The 21,129-nt window shown below is 43.8% G+C and overlaps 1 protein-coding gene across 2 annotated transcripts in view; it reads right to left on the bottom strand.

The window, feature by feature from the left end:
* LOC122940240 (protein phosphatase Slingshot homolog) overlaps positions 1-21,129 on the bottom strand; it is a 215,846-nt gene that overhangs the window by 130,431 nt on the left and 64,286 nt on the right. For both annotated transcript variants that reach the window (XM_044296773.1, XM_044296774.1), the window contains exons 8-10: positions 18,859-18,940; positions 16,486-16,614; positions 14,981-15,027 (exon numbers count right to left, since the gene is read on the bottom strand). In XM_044296773.1, the coding sequence (XP_044152708.1) occupies positions 14,981-15,027; positions 16,486-16,614; positions 18,859-18,940 (258 nt within the window). The remainder of the gene's footprint in view (positions 1-14,980; positions 15,028-16,485; positions 16,615-18,858; positions 18,941-21,129) is intronic.

Raw genomic sequence — 21,129 nt, 5'->3', positions numbered from 1 at the left:
TGAGTCCGACCATGCTGGCGCCGGAACCTAGAAGTCCAAGAGGATTGATTTTGAGGATCTATGAGGATACCTAAAAATGTTATTTTTTTATATTTATGATCCAACCCAGCTGTTCAAAAAAGGGATAGAAAGGATCTTAAGTCCCTTTCTAATTTTTCTTTTGAATCTGCTAATAACAGAAATTATTACTATGGCTTGCTTTCTTAGATGGGCCACTATATTCTTGGTGCTCTGGAAATGCCAAAAGGCAGGGCTTTGAACTGAAAATGATGCACCTTCCCTGTTTTGTCTTTTAATGCAAACCTCAGGAATGTTTGTGATTTTTGTCTGATAGGTATGTGAAAATATGCGTCTTTGAGATCTACAGAACACATTAAAGAACCTAGACTTATTAAAGGGATAGTTGACGAAATGGATTCCATTTTTAATTTTTTGTCAGGTTGTTTTAAATGTATTATTGTCCTGAATGTTCCATCTGGTTTGGACACTAGGAACAGTGTGGAGTAAAACCTGTGTTTTTCTTGAGAGGGGGGGGACCTGCGTTATAACCCCCAGAGTCAACAATTCTTGAACCCCTTTCCAGAGTCTTTTTCTGTAGAATGGATGGAGGCGTTGTTATTACAAATTTATTTGGGGGTGTCCGTGTGAAAGAGGCATTACAGTTCTGGAATGTATTGGATAACACTGGCAGCATTATGTCAGTGTTATGCAATATATTCCAGAACTGTAAGGGTTACATAGCATTATAAATCAATATAATGCTATGTGATCCCATCAGTGCTGGGAGGTCATGGCCGGGAGCTGCGCTGCAGACTTACACCTTGACAAACGTTGGTCTACAAGGGGCCTTACAAAGCATTAAAAAAAAATGCTTTATGGCAGCCACATGGGCCATAGACACAATGGACATGAGGGGACCCTATTGAATTACATGGGAAAGTTTTCTAGACATGCTCCGTGACCTGTGCAGTGGTCATTGTACAAAGAAAGAATAGATAACATTTGACAATCACCTATTGTGAATGTTGGATCCTGTTTTATCAGAGGTAATATACAGTAATTACAGGCAGGATTACAATGAGTTAACTGCAGTAAAGTAATCTGTACAAACGAAGAAGCACCAATTATTAAACAGTGTCCACTGCGAAAACTGCAGGATTTTTGTTTAAACTAGCAAAAGGACCTGGCTTAGCATGGGTATATTTAATCTATTTCATTTAATGTCTGTGTGTGTGTCGTTAAAAGATATCCAACAGTATCCATTATAACAGTGACGTCTACAGTACCCCGCCCCTTTGACAGTGACCTCCACCTCGGCCTGTCCCCTTAACAGTAACATCCACAGAGCCCTCCCCTTTAACAGGGACCTTCACAGCAGTCGTCCCTTTATTAGTGACCTCCACAGTACCCCGGCAACATTGATTTCCACAATAACTTGCCCCATTAACAGTGACCTCCATAGTGCTCCGTTCCCTTAAAATGTGACCTCTACAGCACCCGGTACCTTAACCGTCACCTCCACCGTTCCAGCCTCCTCAACAGTGACCGCCACAGCAGCCCGCCCCTTTAACAGTGACCTCCACAGGGCCTGGACGTGAGCTGCAGGGAGAAAGTCACCCTCCCTCCCATCCCTGCAGCTGACATAAGTTTTACCTTCATTTTTTCAATCCCCGTTGGCTGCGGAGTTGGAGGGGGCATGGTCTTGCAGGACCTGGGGGCGGGGTTTTTAAGTCTGTCTTTTGAGGGTGGCCTGAATGGCCACCCACCAGCCCCCTGAGCTGTGACCTCCAGAACACTCCCTAACAGTGTCATCCACAGCGACCTGCCCCTTTAACCACCTCCCGACCGCCTAACGCGCCGTTGCGTCCGGGAGGTGGTTGACTTACCCCTCCTGGACGCATCGACGCGTCATCTCGCGATACCCGAGATTTCCTGTGAACGCGCGCGCGCTCACAGGTAACAGAAGGTAAGAGCGAGTGGATCTCCAGCCTGCCTGCGGCGATCGCTCGCTGGCAGGCTGGAGATGTGATTTTTTTTTAACCCCTAACAGGTATATTAGACGCTGTTTTGATAACAGCGTCTAATATACCTACTACCTGGTCCTCTGGTGGTCCCTTTTGTTAGGATCGACCACCAGAGGACACAGTAAAGTCGCACCAAACACCACACTACACTACCCCCCCCCCCCCCCGTCACTTATTAACCCCTTATAAACCCCTGATCACCCCATACAAACTCCCTGATCACCCCCCCCTTGTCATTGATCACCCCCCTGTCAGGCTCCGTTCAGACGTCCGAATGATTTTTACGGATCCACAGATACATGGATCGGATCCGCAAAACACATACGGACGTCTGAATGGAGCCTTACAGGGGGGTGATCAATGACAGGCGGGTGATCACCCATATAGATTCCCTGATCACCCCCTGTCATTGATCACCCCCCTGTCATTGATCACCCCCCTGTCAGGCTCCATTCAGACGTCCGTATGATTTTTAAGGATCTATGGATACATGGATCGGATCCGCAAAACACATGCGGACGTCTGAATGGAGCCTTACAGGGGGGTGATCAATGACAGGCGGGTGATCACCCATATACACTCCCTGATCACCCCGTCATTGATCACCCCCCTGTAAGGCTCCATTCAGACGTCCGCATGTGTTTTGCGGATCCGATCCATGGATCCGTAAAAATCATACGGACGTCTGAATGGAGCCTTACAGGGGGGTGATCAATGACAGGGGCGTGATCACCCATATACACTCCCTGATCACCCCCTGTCATTGATCACCCCCCTGTAAGGCTCCATTCAGACGTCCGCATGTGTTTTGCAGATCCGATCCATGTATCCATGGATCCGTAAAAATCATACGGAGGTCTGAATGGAGCCTTACCAGGGGGTTGATCAATGACAGGGGGTGATCACCCATATACACTCCCTGATCACCCCCTGTCATTGATCACCCCCCTGTAAGGCTCCATTCAGACGTCCGCATGTGTTTTGCGGATGCGATCCATGTATCCATGGATCCGGAAAAATCATATGGACGTCTGAATGGAGCCTTACCAGGGGGGTGATCAATGACAGGGGGGTGATCAGGGAGTCTATATGGGTGATCCGCAAAACACATGCGGACGTCAAAACACATGCGGACGTCTGAATGGAGCCTTACAGGGGGGTGATCAATGATGGAGGTGATCAGGGAGTCTATATGGGTGATCACCCCCCTGTCATTGATCAACCCCCTGTCATTGATCAACCCCCCTGTAAGGCTCCATTCAGACATTTTTTTGGCCCAAGTTAGCGGAAATATATATTTTTTTTGTTTGTTTTTTCTTACAAAGTCTCATATTCCACTAACTTGTGTCAAAAAATAAAATCTCACATGAACTCACCATACCCCTCACAGAATCCAAATGCGTAAACATTTTTAGACATTTATATTCCAGACTTCTTCTCACGCTTTAGGGCCCCTAAAAAGCCAGGGCAGTATAAATACCCCACATGTGACCCCATTTCGGAAAGAAGACACCCCAAGGTATTCTGTGAGGGGCATATTGAGTCCATGAAAGATTGAAATTTTTGTCCTAAGTTAGCGGAAAGTGAGACTTTGTGAGAAAAAAAAAAATATCAATTTCCGCTAACTTATGCAAAAAAAAAAAAAATTCTATGAACTCGCCAGGCCCCTCATTAAATACCTCGGGGTGTCTTCTTTCCAAAGTGGGGTCACATGTGGGGCATTTATACTGCCCTGGCTTTTTAGGGGCCCGAAAGTGTGAGAAGAAGTCTGGGATCCAAATGTCTAAAAATGCCCTCCTAAAAGGAATTTGGGCACCTTTGCGCATCTAGGCTGCAAAAAAGTGTCACACATCTGGTATCGCCGTACTCAGGAGAAGTTGGGGAATGTGTTTTGGGGTGTCATTTTACATATACCCATGCTGGGTGAGAGAAATATCTTGGTCAAATGCCAACTTTGTATAAAAAAATGGGAAAAGTTGTCTTTTGCCAAGATATTTCTCTCACCCAGCATGGGTATATGTAAAATGACACCCCAAAACACATTCCCCAACTTCTCCTGAGTACGGCGATACCAGATGTGTGACACTTTTTTGCAGCCAAGGTGGGCAAAGGGGCAAACATTCCAAAGTGCACCTTTCGGATTTCGCAGACCATTTTTTACACATTTTGATTGCAAACTACTTCTCACACATTTGGGCCCCTAAATTGCCAGGGCAGTATAACTACCCCACAAGTGACCCCATTTTGGAAAGAAGACACCCCAAGGTATTCCGTGAGGGGCATGGCGAGTTCCTAGAATTTTTTATTTTTTGTCGCAAGTTAGTGGAATATGAGACTTTGTAAGAAAAAAATAAAATAAAATAAAAATCATCATTTTCCGCTAACTCGTGACAAAAAATAAAAAGTTCTATGAACTCACTATGCCCATCAGCGAATACCTTAGGGTGCCTACTTTCCGAAATGGGGTCATTTGTGGGGGTTTTCTACTGTCTGGGCATTGTAGAACCTCAGGAAACATGACAGGTGCTCAGAAAGTCAGAGCTGCTTCAAAAAGCGGAAATTCACATTTTTGTACTATAGTTTGTAAACGCTATAACTTTTACCCAAACTATTTTTTTTTTGCCCAAACATTTTATTTTTTTCATCAAAGACATGTAGAACTATAAATTTAGCAAAAAATGTATATATGGATGTCGTTTTTTTTGCTAAATTTTACAGCTGAAAGTGAAAAATGTCAATTTTTGGAAATAAAATCGTTACATTTTGATTAATAACAAAAAAAGTAAAAATGTCAGCAGCAATGAAATACCACCAAATGAAAGCTCTATTAGTGAGAAGAAAAGGAGGTAAAATTCATTTGGGTGGTAAGTTGCATGACCGAGCGATAAACGGTGAAAGTAGTGTAGTGCAGAAGTGTAAAAAGTGGCCTGGTCATGAAGGGGGTTTTAGCTAGCGGGGCTGAAGTGGTTAAAGCTGACCTACAGCAGTGAAGAAAATCAGCTGGGTTGTTATGGAAACCTGGTGTAAAATTGTGTGTATGTGTAGACTAAGGGCCTGCAAGCTTCTTTTGACTGATAAGGGTCATGTGACCAGGCTTCTATTTGCTAATGCATTTTTTTTGAATATCTTAGGAACGGTATGTACTAGAGAGCTGAGACCCAGCCTAAAACCTTCCTGGACACCTGATGCACCTGTGTGCCAAATTCCGTGATTGTAAATGCGACAGTGCAGATTCCTTTAGCGGACATATATACACACAGCTTTATATATTCGATATAAAAAGTGACATGAAAAATTAAAAAGAATATAAATAAAAAATTATTTTAAAAATATGTTAAACAAAAAAGTGATTTAAACAGCGGGTCATTTTCTGATGACACTTTCTCTTTAACCCTTACACGCATTTGGACATAACTGTACATTCAAATCGCATGTCATTTAGTGCTGCGGTTAGTAACAGAGGGAGGGGGCTCCCTCTCTCCCCATCGGGCCGCTGCTCTGCGATGTCAGCGGCTCGATGGTTACCATGCTTGGCTTGCCATGTGTAGTGCATTTCAATAGTATTGCAGTGCACTGTATAACAATGAGGCCCACTGGATCTTCAAGATCCCAGTGGGTCTTGATAAAATAAAATGTCAAAAAAAAACATTAAAATGTAAATAAAAAATAAAATGGTCTTTTCTCATATCCACATATTTATAAAATCGATTAAAAAAATAAAATAAAGTACACATAATCCCATGCACGCCAGGCTGTAAAAAAAATAAAAAAATAAAAACAATGATGGAATTTTGTCACTTCCTCAATAAAATAAATAAGTGATCAAAAAGTCATATGTACTCCAAAATAATACCAATGAAATCTACAGCTTGTCCCGCAAAAAACAAGCTCTCACACAGCTAGATTGGTGAAAAAATAAAAATCTTATAGATGTTAGTATGTTGTGATGCAAAATATAATTTATTTGAAAAAAATATATATTATTTTATACCCCAAAAAAGTAGTAAAACATAAAAGAACTAGGGTTGTCACAATACAAAAATTTTGATTCTGCATCAATACCATATAAAAGTATTGCGATACCATTCAATATCACAAAAAAAAAAGCTGCGTGCATTCCGCATTTTATGAAACGTCCGGCCCATAATTAAACAGTCCTATCCTATTTTTGGGGGGGACAAGGTGACTCAAAGAAGTGAATCGCGCAGTTTTTATATATTTTTTTTCTGTTACGGCATTCACCGCATAAGAGATTTTAATAGTTTGGATGTGGAGATCCCCATCTCCGACCCCTTTGCAAACCGACGCAGTGATGCGTTCGCATGTGTGCCGGAGGGGAAGACCGCATGGCTTTCGGGGACAGCTTGGCCGAGCTAGTGGCAGTACGCTGCGGCGGAGTTAGTCTCTGGTGCCTATTGCGGATTCCATTCCGGTGTCCATGTCGACGCACTCTCGCAGAGCCTGTTGTACATGCGCGTTTATGTTCAAAAATGGGTTTGCAAGGGGATACACGGTCGCGCATATGCGCTTCGCCAACCAGCAAAGGGAATAGCACCTGGACGCAAGTTCAAAGTAGATCAGGGGGCCGGCATTAGTCTAATTGACTAATGACCGACCAAAGCCTTGTACACAGGTGTAGGGCAGGATCATGACCTATGGGGAGTGGACACTTGGCGCCCTGGGATTTGTTAGGCACATAAAAGGTGGCCTCCCAGGTCGGTCAGTGCCCACTGTTATCCTTCCTTATCCAGGTGAAGGTCAGTAGTGCTAGCTACTGACTAAAGATTGCTGGGACTCCGTCCGTTCCATTGGGACCCAAAACCCGGGACTTTCCGTGACGCATCCGTCTACCTGGCAAGTTGCACAGAGACTTATGCACAGATCGGGACTACTCCTGGCTTTTCTTCGTTTTGTGTTAGCCTGATATTTGCCCAGTGAAGTTTACCTGGATTTTGTTTATTTTGTTAATAAACCCCTTTGACTTCACCCTCACTTTGACTTCATCCTCACTGGTCTGTTTCGTTGGTGCCTTGCATTACAGAACAGTGGGCCCCCAACAAACAGTTGCCATAGAAAGAATCCAGCAGCAGCTAACAGTTCAATATCAGACAGAGGATTGGGATCATAATGTTCTTGCTGCGTGGAGATCCCCAGCATTGGGCGTTTAATTTGCCCCAGGACCACGCCGCCTCTTTGTCAGTCGAAGCTTTCTTTGAGGCCATGGCATTATCTACGACAACCCAGATTGTACCTGTACTGCCAAGAACCATCTCGAGCATATTCAGCAAGGTCGCCGCCCTGCCGAAAAATATGCTGCGGAATTCAGGCGATAGGCAGCTTTCACCACCTGGGGCGACGCAGCCCTCCACCATAGTGTCCGGCTGGGATTTTCTGATGCAGTCTGGGATCTTCTTCTAGCCTTATCCACTCCAGTCTCATTGGAGATGGCCATCTCCCAGGCAATCAATGCTGACAGACGGATCCGGGAGAGGCGGGTAGAATGGTCGACTCGCTTTACACCTTCACGGCCACATCCAGGGGCCACCAAGCCGGCAGAAGGGCCAATGGAGGTTGAGTTCTCCCATCTTACACAAGCGGAACGAGCTAGTCGCCAACAGAAAGGTCTGTGCCTGTTTTCTGGAAAAGCAGGACATCTCGTTAAGACCTGTCCCCTCCTGTCGCCGGGAAACAAATGTGCCTAGTGGGCATAGAGGAGCTATTATCCCTCCTCCAACTCGAGTTTCACTACAGTGGCAGGACAAAGTTCATGTGTTTTCTGCCCTGATTGATTCTGGAGCAGCAGGGAATTTTATGGACTCAGTCTTGGTGCATCGACTTGGCATCCCGCTTATCCAATCAAAGACCACCCTGTCGGTGACCGCTATTGATGGATCTGCTCTCCAGGATGGTCGTGCAGTGTGGATGACGCCTGGGATGCAGGTAACAGTGGGGGCTGATCATCGGGAGACCTTAAGCATTTTTGTTCTGGACATGCCATCCACTCCTGCAATTTTGGGTCTCCCTTGGTTGAGACTACATAATCCGATAGTGGACTGGTGCTCAGGTCAGATTTGCCGGTGGAGTACTGAATGCCTCACTCGGTGCATATGTCCTGAGTTGCCACTAGCCTCCACTAAAGTATTAAGTACATCACCCCAGCATTACCATCACTTCCAGGACGTGTTCAGTCCACAGGGGGTTGAGGTGTTACCTCCCCATAGGTCATATGATTGTCCCATAGATCTGTTGCCAGGTACCATGCCACCCCGGGGACATCTGTATAAATCTCACTGGGTCTGAGATTCAGGCCCAGCGTGATTATATTAAAGAGAATCTCGAAGGGTTTCATTCGTCCATCCACTTCCCCCACTGGAGCCGGGTTCTTCTTCGTGGAGAAGAAGGATGGAGGCTTGAGACCCTGCATCGATTTTTGCGCCCTCAATCGGATCGCGGTGAAGAACCGGTAACCTCTGCCTCTGATTGACGATTTGCTTTGTCAGGTGGCAGGGGCCCTGATCTTCACCAAACTCGATTTGAGGGGTGCATAAAAAACTTGGTACATGTCAGAAAAGGTGATTAATGGAAGACTGCATTCAACACCAGGAACGGGCATTAGGAGTATCTCGTTATGCCTTTTGGTCTCTGTAATGCTCCTGCGGTTTGCCAGGAGTTCATAAATGATGTCCTCAGGGATTTCTTAGGTAGATTTGTTGTTGTCAATTTAGACAAAATACTAATCTACTCGTCGGATCTGGTGTCTCATCGGAGACAGGCGTGTCAGGTTTTCCAAAAACGATAGGAGAACCGCCTCTTTGCCAAACTTGAGAAGTGTCTGTTTCAGGTAACAGAATTGCCGTTTCTGGGGTACATACATCTCAGAAAGGGAAATGGCTATGGATCCATCCAAACTTTCTGCTGTCTTGGATTGGCCTCAGCCTAAGGATCTGAAGGGACTGCAGCGTTTCTTAGGCTTTGCCAACTTCTACCACAAGTTTATTAAGAATTTCTCTGTGATAGCGATACCTCTCACTAAGAAGGGAGCTAATCCTTCAAAGTGGACGAGAGAGGCAGATAGAGCCTTTGAAACACTAAAGCAGGCCTTTTGCACTGTGCCAATCCTTACTCATCCAGACACTTCCCGACCTTTTGTACTCAACGCCTCCGAGGTTGGTGTTGGGGCAGTTCTTTCACAATATTCTGGGGTTACATCCCTGTGGCTTCTCTCGGAAGCTCTCTCCAGCCGAGTGTAATTATGACATCAGCAATAGAGAGCTTCTGGGAGTAAAATTGGCTTTCAAGAGTGAAGACATTGGCTAGAGGGTGCGGAATATCCCATTGCGGTTTACAATTACCACAAAAATTTTGAGTACCTAGAGACTGCCAAGAGACTCAACTGCCGACAAGCTCATGGGCATTGTTTTTCACCCCACGTATAAGCCAGGTTCTAAAAATGTGAAGGCAGATGCTCTGTCCCTCTGCTTCCCTGAGGCTGCTTCCATCCTGAGCGCTGAGTCAGAGACTATTCTTCCCACTAAATGGTTTCTCACCGCCCTAGGGACCGCAGAGTTAATGGAGGACTTGTCCTCTCTTCTCAAGCCTTCACAGGCAGAGCGTCCGCTTAACAAGCCCGACGGGCGATGGTTTGCAAAGCTTCGCGACTCAAAGTCTGCAGGGCATCTGGCTGTTAAGAAAACACTTGCCCTTGTTAAAAGTCAAATTTGGTGGCGCAGTATGTCCGTGGATGTTAAGGCCTACATCCAGGCATGTAGTGTGTGTGCTCGATGTAAACAATGTTGGTCCGCCCCTTCTGGTTCTTTGCTCCCACTGCCCAGTCCTCAGGTTCCATGGACTCACATCTCCATGGACTTCATCACAGATTTGCCAAGGTCCTCTGGAAGTACGGTAATCTGGGTAGTGGTGGACCATTTTAGTAAAATGGACCATTTTATCCCACTTCCTGGATTGCCCTCAGCCAGAGAATTGGCAGATCTGTTATTGAATCTTGTCCTTCAATTACATGGCGCTCCGGGTGATATTGTTTCACCTCTGTTTAATTAATCTCTTGGTTCTGGCTCCAGGTTGGGTATAAATTTGTCTTTCTCTTCCGGTTTTCACCCAGAGATCAACGGTAAGACGGAGAGGACTAACCAGACCCTGGAGCAATATCTGCGGTGCTTCGTGTCAGACTGCCAGGAGGAATGGGCCGCGCATCTACAGTTCACGGAGGTGGCTCATAACAATTCTGAGCATGCTTCCACCAAGATGTCTCCATTCAGGTGCATGGGGGGCAGGGATCCAAGGCTTTCTTCTCTGGTCGGGCCCTTCACTGATTCACCGGTGGTGGGATCAATGGTTAGACGTCCCATTTGGTCGTCAGTTCAGCAGAGTCTTCACAGTGCGGTGGTGCAACAGAAGAAATTTGCTGATTGTCATCGCACTGTAGAGCAAAAGTTTAAGGTGGGAGATCAGGTGTGGGTCTCCACCCGGAATATTCCGCTGCGTCAGGCATCTTCCAAGTTGGGTCCTCAATTAATCGGTCCATACCCGGTGACGCAGAAGATCAACCGAGTTACGTACAAGGTTGCTCTTCCACAGTCGATTCGAGGAGTGAAAATCTTTCATGTATCACTTCTCAAATCGGTGTCTGACTCCGCCCCCTTCATTCAGACTCCACCCCCGTTGGAGGTCTAAGGGGTGCAAGAGTTTGAGGTGAACAGGATTTTGGACTCTCATTTTGTCCAAAGTTCTCTCCAATACTTGGTAGACTGGAAGGGTTTTGGTCAAGAGAAGAGATGTTGGCTACCTGCTTGTCAGATGCATGTGGATGAGTTCGTGGCAACATTCCACCGTGATAATCCGGGGAAAGCTCGCTTGGAGTCTTCTGAGCCGCCTCCTCGAGGGGGGTGGGTAATGCAAGATCCTCACCTGTTTCGCACTTCGATGTGACCAAAAAGGGGACTCGTGGAGATGAGGGACAGGTTACGCGTGTCTCCATTGATACACCAGCTCCGACTCCTTTGCGAACCGACGCAGGGATGCGTTCGCATGTTCTCCAGATTGGAAGACCGCATGGCTTTTGGGGACAGCTTGGGTGGGCTAGTGGTAGTACGCTAAGGCCGAGCTTGTCTACGGTGCCCATTGCGGATTCCATTCCGGTGTCCATGTCGACGCACTCTCACAGAGCCGTTCGTGCATCCGCCTTTACATTCGAAGGGTATAGCACCTGGCCGCAAGTTCAAAGTGGATTAGGGGGTCGTCATTAGTCTAATTGACTAATGACCGACAAAAGCCTTGTACACAGGTGTAGGGCAGGATCATAGCCTATAGGGAGTGGACACTTGGCGCCCTGAGATTTGTTAGCAGGCACATAAAAGGTGGCCTCCCAGGTCGGTCAGTGCCCACTGTTATCCTTCCTTATCCAGGTGCAGGTCAGTACTGCTAGCTACTGACTAAAGATTGCTGGGACTCCGCCCGTTCCAGTGGGACCCAGGACCCGGGACAGTTGCACAGAGACTTATGCACGGATCGTGACTACTCCTGGCTTTTATTCGTTTTGGGTTTGCCTGATATTTGCCCAGTGAAGTTTACCCGGACTTTGGTTATTTTGTTAATAAACCCCTTTGACTTCATCCTCACTGGTCTGTTTTGTTGGTGCCTTGCATTACATCCACAAAAAATAATAAAAAACATTGACAGAATTGCCATTTTTGCCCACCTCACCTCCACAAAAATGGTATAAAAAGTGATCAAAAACATATTTATCACAAAATGATACCAATAAAACTACAGTCCGTCCTGCAAAAAAACAATCCCCCACACAGCTACATTGGTGAAAAAATAAAAATGTTATGGCACCTAAAAACAAGTTCAGCAAATCACATGTTAGACAATCCCGGTGCCGGTCCTTCCCGTCTATCCTTACGACTACATATATGGTGTTGCGGTATTCAGGAAAAAATGCATAACAAAATGTGGGGTGCATTTTCTGTTACCCCTTGTGAAAGTGAGAAACGTGGGGCTAAAGCAACATTTGCCTAAGTGCTTCTAAATTATATGAAACCCTTGTTGGGTCACAGAATTCACTTCACCCCTAGATTTATTTTTTGAGGGTTGTAGTTTCCAAAAGGTCACTTTTTAGGGTTTTCTTTCTAGGGGTATCTCAGGGTCTCTTCAAATGTGACATGACACCTGAAAACCATTCCAACAAAATCTGTCCTCCAAAAACAATATTGTGCTCCTTTCCTTCTGTGCCCTGCTGTGTGCCCATACAGCAGGTTACAACCACATATGGGGTGTTTCTGTAAACTGCTGAATCACGGTAATAAATATTGAGTTTTGTTAACCCTTGCTGTGTTACAGGAAAAATTGCTAAAAATGGAAAATCTGCAAACATTTTAAAATTTCCCCCCCATTTTGCTTTAATTCTTGTGGAACACCTAAAAGGGTTAACAAAGTTTGTAAAATAGTTTTTCAATAACTTGAGGGGTGCACTTTGTAAAATTGGGTGGTTTATACTATGTAAGCCCCGCAAAGTGGGTTTTGGAAATTTTCTTTAAAAAATTTAAATTTGCTTTGAAACTTCTAAGACTTTCTAAAAAATGTAATTACATTTACAAAATGATGCAAACATAACATAGACAAATGGGGAATTTAAAGTTATAACTATTTTATGAAGTATCACTATCAGGCCCCATGCACACGGCTGTGTTTCACAGCCGTGTGCGGGCCGTGGAACCGCGGCCTGGATCCCTCCTGAGAGCAGGAGCGCACGGCGTCACTGGTTGCTATGACGCAGTGTGCTCCCTGCTGCCAGTACAGTACAGTAATACACTGGTATAGATCATACCAGTGTATTACTGTATTGCGGCGGCAGCAGGGAGCGCACGGCGTCATAGCAACCAGTGACGCAGTGCGCTCCTGCTCTCAGGAGGGATCCAGGCCGCGGTTCCACGGCCCGCACACGGCTGTGAAACACGGCCGTGTGCATGGGGCCTCAGTCTTATGGTCCATTCACACGTCTGTAGGATGAGTCCGGATCTGTTCCACAACGTTGCGTAACGAATCCGGACCCATTCATTCTCTATGGGGCCGAAAGAGATGCAGACGCAACAGTATGCTGTCTGCATCCACATTTCCGGAGTGCGGCCCGATCTTCCGGTCCACGGCTCCCGAAAAAAATAAAATAGAACATGTTCTATTCTTGTCCGCAATTGCGGACAAGAATAGGCAGTTCTATGGGGGTGCCGGCCGAGTGTATTGCGGATTCACCATACACTACGGACGTGTGAATAGAAGCTGAAAAATTATAATTTTGAGAATATAGACTTTTTCCCCATTTTCTGCAAATTTGGGATTTTTTATGCATAAAAGGTAAAACGTATCAGCTCAAATTCACCACTAACATGAAGTATGATGTGTCCCGAAAACAGTCTCAGAATGGCTTGGATAAGTAAAAGCGTTCCAAAGTTATTACCAGATAAACTGACATGTCAGATTTGAAAAATGGGGCTCTGGCATTTGGTCCAAACTGCCTGTTGCTTGAAGGGCTTAAAGGGCTTCTGTCACCCCACTAAACTCTTTTTTTTTTGTGTACCTATAATCCCTATCCTGCGATATTGCCATACATTATGTTATTAATAATTTTCGTTCAGTAGATTTAGCAAAAAACGTACTTTTAAGATATGCTAATTACCTGTCTACCAGCAAGTAGGGCGTCTACTTGCTGGTAGCAGCCGCAGAAAACCGCCCCCTCCTTCTGTTGATTGACAGGGCTAGCCGCAATCTCCTCCTCCGGCCGGCCCGGTCAGCATTTCAAAAATCGTGCGCCTGTGTTGATTCGGCGCAGGCGCTCTGAGATAAGGAGGCTCACCTCCTCAGCACTCCCTCAGTGTGCCTGCGCAGATGACGTCACCAAAAGAGAAGACGTCATAGACAGGTAATTAACATATCTTAAAAGTAAGTTTTTTGCTAAATCTACTGAACATGATGTACGGCAATATCACATGATAGGGATTATAAGTACGCAAAAAAAAAAGTTTAGTGGGGTGACAGAAGCCCTTTAAAATGGGGTGTCCCAGGATTTCAATAGTCTATCCTCAACATAGGTCATCAATATCTGACAGAGGTACAACACCCCGCACCACTGCCAATCAGCAGCTATGGTAACGGAGCTACACAACGGACAGAGTTGGTTTCTGCGTCAATCAGATCAGCACTGCAGTATCTAGCGCCATCCAGTACATAGTTGATGGCACTGTGTAGTTCCGTCACAGACTTCCAGCGGTACTTGGTAACAGCTAATCAATGGCAGTGCGGAGGGTTGGACCTCCGCCAATCAGATATTGATGATCTATCCTGAGGATAGGACATCAATATTAAAATCCTGGAATACTCCTCAAGCTAGCGTTCTATGTATATACGTCTTGGGGTACATGATCACTTTTTATAAAAATTTTGGTGACCAAAATAAGGCAAATTGCGCATTTTCATTTTTTTCTATTACATCGCACAGGAAAAATATTATTGTATTATAGGGAAAGGGGGTGATTTGAATTTTTACTAGTGTTAATTTTAATATTTTAAATGTAATAATTTTAATATTACTTTTTTTTATTTATTTTTACATTTTTAGTCTCCTTGAACGTTCAGTGTTCTGATCACTTGCATCATAGACTCCTCCCATCAGGATACAGAGGGAGACCAGTCCCTTTGTCTAACCCCACAGGCGCTGCAGTTGTTGACCATGGCATCTGAGGAGTTAAATGACCAGAGTGCGAGTTATATCTGGAACCAGCCATTGCAGCCAGGTGCTGGCTGTATAATAATGCCCCATATGGAGCAAAATTACCTCATGAACCTGCTCCACATAAACCCCACCCATGATGGAGAAATCCACTGTAACCACTGTGAAGAGTATACTGTACATCTGTTTTTTGGAATATGTAGGCTTTACATACTTGTTTTTCTGAAGTTCTTCCAAATTTGAGGCATTCCACTCTGAACCCTAAACAGATGAAAGATAGAGGAGGAAATTAGGAAGCAGAAGAAAACAATAACTAACCCAAAAGCAGCAGCAGTTATTGGTGAAAAATATAGTACAGTACTGAAATTCACTCCAACTTGACAGCACTACAATAAAATGATCTAAATTAATTCTCTAATCTATAGAGAATTAACAGATTGGAGTCGGAAAGGATTTTCTTCCCCTAAAGTAGGGCAAATTGGCTTCTACCTCATGGATATTTTGCCTTCCTCTGGATCAACTTGCAGCATAATAGGCTGAACTAGATGGACAGATGTCTTTTTTCAGCCTTATAAACTATGTTAGTACTCTCAAACTGACAGTTGAAAACGGAGTTGACACATCACAGAAACCTTCAACCCCTTTGTTTTACCTTCTGCTCTCAATTTTTTGTTCACGTAGCGACATCATGGCTTGTTTTTGAGAAAAAAAGTTGTACTTTCTAATGATGCCATTTAACCCCTTCAGGACCAGGCTGTTTTCCTTTTTTGATTTTCACTCCTTGCCTTCCCAGAGCCATACATTTATTCTTTTTGTTCATGTAGCCATACGAAGGGCCTTTTTTTCAGGACAAATTGTACTTTCTAATGGAACCAATTAATATTGCATAATAAGGAAAATTTCAAAATGAGGTGGAATTAGAAAAAAAAAATGCAATTCTGCCACAGTTTTATGGCTTTTATTTTTACAGCATTTCTTATGTGGTAAAACTGACCCATGCCCTTCATTCTGGGTCATTATAGTTGTTGTATAGTTTTTATTGTGTTTTTCTATTGAAAAAACTTTTTCTTTTTATCGCCATATTTTGACCGCCATCACTATTTATATTGTGTGTTTATGGAGGGGGTAAACTATGGTGCTCTCTGTGCTCAAAAGCGGGTGCCGCTTTAAAGACTGGACTTCCACCGTACATGTACGGTGGATGTACTGAAAGGGTTAATATTGCAGATGCCAGGAAGACGTTTTCAAGTACAAATGCTTAGGCCTCTTTCACACGTCAATGAATCATGAATGTTTTGCTGTCTCTGTTCTCCATGGACAGCACACATACTCTGATTTTAACACAGATTAAAAGGAACAGGCTTAGTTGCCCATAGCAACCCATCAGATTGAGCCTTTTAATTTACTGAAGTCTATGGCTCCATGAAAATCAATAACAAAACATGGATGACATTTGTGTTCTGTCAGTGGATTTCGCTGGCAATTGGTAGAAGATGCTCTGAAAATCAATTTTCAGTCTAGCAGTGCACTTAAGAGTATGGATGGCACATGGAGGGCAAAAAACTGACATAAACCAACAAGAGACCTTTCACAGACATCTTCACAGATGAAACATTGACCATACTGTCATGGACATCATCGTGGGTGGACATGTGAAAGAGGCCTTAGAGAGCAATGGACTTCAATTAGGGTAAAAAATGTTCCTTTATAAGACCATACCAAATAAAGATAAGGGAAGATCTCTGAGGGTCGGTCCATTTGAGCTAGAATCATGATCATCTCATTATCAATGAACTCTGTGTAGTCCTGTAGAGCACAATGAGTATGCTGCTCCAGAGCTGTGCGCACCTGCAAAAGAATGGGAGATGTGTAAATATAAAGACCGAAAAATGTAAGGTAGTAGGACGCACAGGGCTGCTAGTCACCAACCAGGGTGCTCACAATCAAGCAGTATCACCCTACTACTGGTTGAGAACGAATGTATATATAAAAAGACTGGGCACACCTGAGGAAATTTGGTCACTATTTATTAATTGGGCTAAAAACACTTACAGCCAAAATAAGGAAATAAATAATGTACTTGATTGGCGCTACAGTGAATAGGTATATGTTGGACAGTAGAATAAATAGGATGCAATATATACCACCAATATATAGGTGAAACTCAATAAACAGGATACACATAATATTCAATCAATTGACCTCCTTTAAATAAATAGAATAAAATTAGGACATCAATAAAAATAAATAAATATAGCAGCATATAGCATGTGTAGCAGCGTTAATATAGAGATCTGTAGCAGCATAAATGTCTGTATAGCAGCTTGAAATAAGGTCTCCAATAAAAGGAATCGGATGGAACCGAATATATCAAGATGGCTGATTGCCGTAGATAGTCGCAAGTGAGTTCGTTATTATGTATCCATTCCGAACATCAATTCATGTACAAAGTTCAGCAGACAATCTCCGATATTCCCACCATGGAATATTGCAGTCTATGCGGTAGGTCAGTGCCAAAGCCACAAGTGCCTCTAAAGTCACAGTGCTTTAACTGAGCGCAGCGGCGTCCCCCTGTCACTGAACCTAGCTCGTCCCGTTAGAGATGAATAATACAGTTAGTGATCGCTCAAAAGTCGGAACAGTCTTACCGATTTCTGAAGACCTCTGCCGTCCTGTAGACTCTAATGGGATGCTTTCCCCTTGTCTTTCAGGCTGTTCGTTAACCGCGTCGGTGGATTGTTACACGTGGGCCAGCCAGTTCAAGTCCAGGTTCCAGCTCACCTCCACTTTCTCCCACGGAATTTCAAAGTCAGTTTTTTTCGGCACTTGGTCCTATATTGGTTATCTGTGGTGCACTCACATTCAGGTCAGACCCCCCATCTGAATGGGAGTGCACCACAGATAACCAATATAGGACCAAGTGCCGAAAAAAACTGACTTTGAAATTCCATGGGAGAAAGTGGAGGTGAGCTGGAGACATTATTTCAAGCTGCTATACAGACATTTATGCTGCTACAGATCTCTATATTAACTCTGCTACACATGCTATATGCTGCTATATTTATTTATTTTTATTGATGTCCTAATTTTATTCTGTTTATTTATAGGAGGTCAATTGATTGAATATATTGTGTATCCTGTTTATTGTGTATAACCTATATATTGGTGGTATATATTGCATCCTATTTATTCTACTGTCCAACATATACCTATTCACTGTAGCGCCAATCGAGTACATTATTTCTTTCCATATTTTGGCTATAAGTGTTTTTAGCCCAATTAATAGAGTGACCAAATTTCCTCAGGTGTGCCCAGTCTTTTTATATAAATATAAAGACAATCTACTGCAGAGGAAAAGACTACTAACAAGTTGTTGGAGACTGATATTCATGTTTCTTGATTCTCTGTAAAGGATTAACACAAACTGAATAAATGTTGTTCTCGTTTTGATTTAGAGTTGAATATGTAGCATCCCCAGTGCATTCACATTTATGGAAATAAAAGTTATTATAATGATTTTGCAATGTATTGCTATTTTTCGAAATGCTACATGGCAGATACAAACATGGCAGATGTGATAAACGTATGTAAAGTGTGAGTTTTTTAATTACACAAATTTAATTGGTAAAATTGCATCCCAAGTAAAAATTTGTGTGCACGATTTAATAAAATGGAGTTGCCAACTTAACTGTACATTTATATATACTAATGTGCATTATTTGGTGCTTACTAATAGCTTTAGTTCATGTTTGGAGACAGTTTTCTAGATAAAAAGCTGTAAACCCTTGCTCAGCAAGCCTCCTAAGGACAGAATGGCTGCAGATAGAGAAGCATGTGACCAAAGATGTCATCATGTCTCCCTTATTGAAACAACATGTATTCCCAAGGTGCAGGTTTTCGACAGGAGGCAAGTGTTTCAATGGTGGAGGCATAAACTGAAAATAATGCGGCCAGCTAACCCCTTTAAAGGAATGTTACTGTACACAGGCAATCCACTATCACTGTCTTCTGCTTGCCCCCTCCCCAACAACAGGAAACTCTGAAGCAAATAACATGTTCTCCTCTGCCCCTCCCAATTCTTTTTAAATGTACCTGTTTAGATGTTATATTCTCAAGGTCACTCTCTCTCAAGATGTCTCGTAGCTTCATACGGATGATTTTCTCAGTTTCTTCCCTACACAAAAAGAAAAACCAAACAAACAAACAATGTAACCTTACAGGAAATGGTTATCAGTAAGCATTCTTCATTTTTACTACCAGTAGAAAATAAACAAAGGGAGCAATTGCCAACTGTATAGCATCAAAAGTCTCAATCCCTGTTTCAGGAAGCCACTGCGCTCAGTGAAGCTATGGTGAGTGATGCAGGCTCCCAGCAGTTTCCAAGGACAGCACCATACAACGCATAGTGGCAGTACTTGGTATTGCAAGCTGCAACTGGACCATGTGACTGAAGTTCAGTGATGTCACTGGCCTAGAAAGAGGCTGCAGCGCTCAAGGCCTCTTTTAACAGCTGGTATTTATCCACATAGGTATAATCATGAGCATATACAATGTGATACATTTTAAAATCATGCCTTAATATTTATAATTGCTGTTTGTCATATTTTTCACTATGGTTATTATCAATTTTTCACTTTTGTCAAAGTTTTTCAGCACCATCACTCTTTTGCATTGACACTTTACCTAAGGCCTCTTTCACACGACCGCTTTTTTTTTCCGTTTTGCAGGCCGTTTTTTGCGTTCCGTATACGGAACCATTCATTTCAATGGTTCCGCAAAAAAACTGGAATGTACTCCGAATGCATTCCGTTTCCGTATTTCCATTCTGTTAAAAGATAGAACATGTCCCATTATTGCCCGCAAATCACGTTCCGTGGCTCCATTCAAGTCAATGGGTCCGCAAAAAAAACGGAACACAAACTGAAATGTCTTCCGTATCCGTTCCGTTTTTTGCGGAGCCATCTATTGAAAATGTTATGCCCAGCCCAATTTTTTCTATGAAATTACTGTATACTGTATATGTCATACGGAAAAACGGAACGGAAACAAAAAACGGAACAACGGATCCATTTAAAACGGACCGTAAAACACTGAAAAAGCCATACGGTCGTGTGAAAGAGGCCTTATATTGCAGGTTTTTTCAAATTATGTAGACGACTAACTTTTTGGTTCCTGAATTACAGTGTGTCCCGCCCTGTGAAGCGGCAAGTGTGTCAGTAGGAGTAACTGGCTGCACAGGCCGCGCTGCATAGTGGAACGCAACATAATATATACATTAATTCTTTAAAGGAACCACATATCTATTATTCTATATGGCTGGTATGCACATATACTAACGACAGAATCCGGTACTACCATATATACCTACAATTATAGTTAAAGAGGACCTTTCATTTTTTTAAATTAATTGAGATAAATACCTTTACTTGCCCGCTGATGCTGCCACCATGCCCGATTTTTTTTTTTAAATATCGCTCCTACGCCCCGCTGTGCCCCCCTGAAGTTTTCCCACTCAATAGGCTAATACTGAGTATCGGTACAGGCAGGAGGAGACGCCAGGATTTCTCAATGGGCGTCTCCTTCTCCATGGCTGTGCCGCAATCCAATCACAGCGGAGAGCGTCATAGCCAGGGAGAAGGTGAGCTTTTTTTTCTCCCTGGCTGTGACTCTCTCCACTATGATTGGATCGTGGCACAGCCAGGAAGAAGAAGACGCCTATTGAGAAACACTGGCGTCTCCTCCTGCTCCCTGTACCGATGCTCAGTAGGAGCGTAGGAGCGCTATTATAAAAAAAAAAATCAAAAAAAAAAAAATCAGGCAGAATGGCAGCATCACCAAGTAAGTAAAAAGGTATTTGTGTTCGGATAGGCTATCAGAAGTACGTACCCTACCGTAACCCCCTATATAATAAGCAGTAGAATTATGCCATAACTGCTGTCGTAAAGGTAGCCTTAAGTAGCCTGAGAATAAAAAAAAGGGGGAAATGGGTGGGTGGATGAAAAGCGCTGAGCCGTGCCTAGCCTTTTGATGACATGCACCGGGAAATTGTTTTTAGAGGCAGCTGATGCGGCACCAATGCGGAATGAGTGACCCGTAATGCTGGCTGGGTCAACACCGATAGTGACTAACAGTGTTCTAATGTATTTAAGAAATACTTGAATGCTGAGAGGTGCATTGTTGTAAGGCAGCAATGGCGAGTCCGGTGGTAACGTACGTGTATGAAGTACCCATTCGCAGGGCTGCCATCAGAAATTTTGGGGCCCCTTACACAGCTCAAGGCCTGGGCCCCCCCTCCTACCCCGCCCCTTTAGAATCCTTCCTGACTCCACCTCCCCTCCACCCCCAAGGACCTACCCCCAATTT

Source organism: Bufo gargarizans, chromosome 6, assembly GCF_014858855.1.
Source record: "Bufo gargarizans isolate SCDJY-AF-19 chromosome 6, ASM1485885v1, whole genome shotgun sequence".
Classification (NCBI taxonomy): Eukaryota; Metazoa; Chordata; class Amphibia; order Anura; family Bufonidae; genus Bufo; species Bufo gargarizans.
This window is presented reverse-complemented; position numbering and strand designations above follow the sequence as displayed.